General features: G+C 43.2%; 1 protein-coding gene across 1 annotated transcript; it reads left to right on the top strand.

The window, feature by feature from the left end:
• Positions 1 to 391: 391 nt before the first annotated feature.
• LOC104513645 (CDC42 small effector protein 2-B-like) lies at positions 392 to 1,789 on the top strand. Its single transcript, XM_010157075.1, has 4 exons — positions 392 to 412; positions 505 to 537; positions 1,121 to 1,222; positions 1,715 to 1,789. The coding sequence occupies exons 1-4, from the start codon at positions 392 to 394 to the stop codon at positions 1,787 to 1,789; spliced, it is 231 nt and encodes a 76-aa protein (XP_010155377.1).
• The last annotated feature ends 916 nt before the right edge of the window (positions 1,790 to 2,705 follow it).

The following is a 2,705-nucleotide window of genomic DNA, read 5'->3' as shown; positions in this document are numbered from 1 at the left end:
TGCTGCAAAGAAACCAGAACCTATACTGCTGTCTCTCTGCGAGTGAGTGTGCAGAGTTCCTAACCCTGACTTCTGGCGTGAACATACTGGTTTCAAATTGATGCTGCTCTTCCGTCCAGGTGTGTTTAAGAATTCAGTCTTGTTTTAGCCTCCTGAAATGTCTGTTGCTCAAGGACCATTACAAGACTTTGGTGTACTTCAGTATCAACTTCAGTAATAATCTCTTTGCAGGTGTACTCATCAGGTGCTTTCCACGATCTTTACCAGTGAACCTGCACTAGCAATTCCTTCCTAAACGTGCTTTAGAAACTACATCTTGGTCCTCAAACTGCTTTAACTCCTAGAGAAATAATTACACTTAACACAACCTTATTGCCTACTGAAAAATACAATGACTGAATTCCTGGTTTGTCTTGGTCCTCAAACTGCTTTAACTCCCAGAGAAATAATTACGCTTAACAAGACCTTATTGCCTACTGAAAAACACAATGACTGAATTCCTGGTTTAACTGGTGCAACGGCGAACCGCCCCAGCCGGTAGGTAGATGCACAACGGCCATCCTCTATCAGATTTGAAATTTTCTTTCGCTTACGTGGGAAACGCTGTTGTTGTCGTGGTGTTTGGGCTAAGTAATGCAGAAGCTAATACCAGATCTGTTAAACTATGTTTAAACTATGGAACCGCCCCAGCCGGTAGGTAGATGGACAACGGCCATCCTCTGTCAGATTTGAAATTTTCTTTTGCTTACGTGGGAAACGCTTTTGTTGTCATGGTGTTTGGGTTAGTTTGGGCTAAGTAATGCATAAGCTAATACCAGACCTGTTAAACTGATTGAACTACATGTGTTTTGCCAGAAACTTTGGCCATGTGACTGTTGGCAGTTGTCAGGCCCTGACTTTCCAAAACTGAAATTTTTGCTACGATTCAATTAGCAGTAATAGTCATAAAAGTGGCTTTGACCCTTTCTTACTGCAAACTGTCTGCAACTTCAGCCCAGTTGCCGTGAGGAGTCATTTGGGGTCAGTACTAACTGTCCTTTTTTTAACTCAGCTGCCCATTTCTGTCTGAAAGCTGCCCATCTTCTCTGAATAGAGACCTAAGATATCCTCTCTCTTATAGAAGAGGCGTCGGAGACTGGACCGGAATATGATAGGAGAACCAATGAACTTTGTACACACTGCGCATGTTGGGGCGAGAGAGATGAGTGGTGACTGTTCATCAGTAAGTGTGCACCTCTTGGCTAAGCAGAAATCTCTGCTCCTTAACCTGTAGGGCAGGTAGCTAATAAAATACTAAATAATTGAGAGAGAGAAAAATCTGGGGTTTTTTTTTCATCAGTAGGGTAGCATCAGAGCTGTCCTTTGGTTGGTAAACATAAGATACACTCAGCAAGAAGTACTCGTTTCCCCAGTATCTCTGTAATGATTAGGACCGTTTGGATACGGATTCTGGGGACGTGCTTGATACTAGGCCCAGATAACACATCACCCTGGAGTCAGAGCTGGGCCAGGGAGAGGGATGTAAGAGTAAGAGGATCTTGGATAGCAAGACCCATCTCATGCACTGACTAAAATAATATTTAACAGTATAGTTTAGTTGTTATTTCTCCCGTCTACCAGGGACCCAGCACTGTAAACATCTAGCTCATCTTTCCGTAACTCCTCTGGCAGCCAGACTTTGTGTGATGCATGTTCTAATAAACTTTTTTCCTAGGCTGTATCCATCCAGGAGCACATGAAGTCTAAAGGTGGCTACACAAATGGCACTCCTGCAACAGTTGAGATATAGGAGGAAGCAGGAGGCTGAAGTCTGCTGTGTCTCACGAGGACCCCCTGGACTGTGCTTTCCTATTCTCTAAAACCTCTTTATCGTGGAGTAGTGAGTACTTGAATTACCAATAGGTCAGTGCAAGCTTTGGGGTTCTTTGCACAACAGTTTCTGAAGGAGTCGCTGTAAATTATCCTTAAAATGTTCTGTCGTGGTAGTGTTGTAGTAGCAACTGTAATTTGTCACTGCAGATGACTTCCCAGATGTGTCCCAAAAATCTTACAGGATGGCCTTGTAGGATGGTGTCTGGATAAAATGTCTGGGGTCTCTGTCTTTCTCTCCTCCCAAGAAATGCAGAGGCTGAATTTAACTGGAAGATACCACACCTTAGCAATTTAGTTTAATGCCTTTTGATGGTGAGTGAATTCTGATACAGTATAGTTAGAGCTTGCACAACCCAGTGAAACTTCTGCCTTGCTGTGACAGTAATGCTTTGGGAGCTACAAATGGAAGTTTTGCAAACCTACTGTAGGATGAGGCTTAGCAAAATAGACATTTCCCAGTTACTGGGCTGTCTCCCTTCCATACATGCAGCAGGGTGACTGACAGCTATTGCCACCACAGAGCTAACGATACGTACCACTTCCCTTCGCGTGGTGCTACAACATCCTCGCAGTTCTGTGTTGATTTTGCATGACTACTGTGGACTTTGAAACTCTGTCACCTGTACCAGTAACTACCCAGGACTTCAAGGGGTAGCTCTCTTGTCTCTCTGGCACCCTAATTTCACAACTGTTTTTAGATGAGCTAATTTATTTTCTTGCATGTGCTTTTAAAATTGTGTGGTTTAAGGGATACAGCTGTGTGAAGGACATAAACTTGATGAATATTGAGAACTTGCAGGAAAACATTAAATAGAAGGAGTTTCTTGCAGAGT

This window comes from Eurypyga helias, unplaced genomic scaffold, assembly GCF_000690775.1.
Source record: "Eurypyga helias isolate BGI_N326 unplaced genomic scaffold, ASM69077v1 scaffold15878, whole genome shotgun sequence".
Lineage (NCBI taxonomy): Eukaryota > Metazoa > Chordata > Aves > Eurypygiformes > Eurypygidae > Eurypyga > Eurypyga helias.
This window is presented reverse-complemented; position numbering and strand designations above follow the sequence as displayed.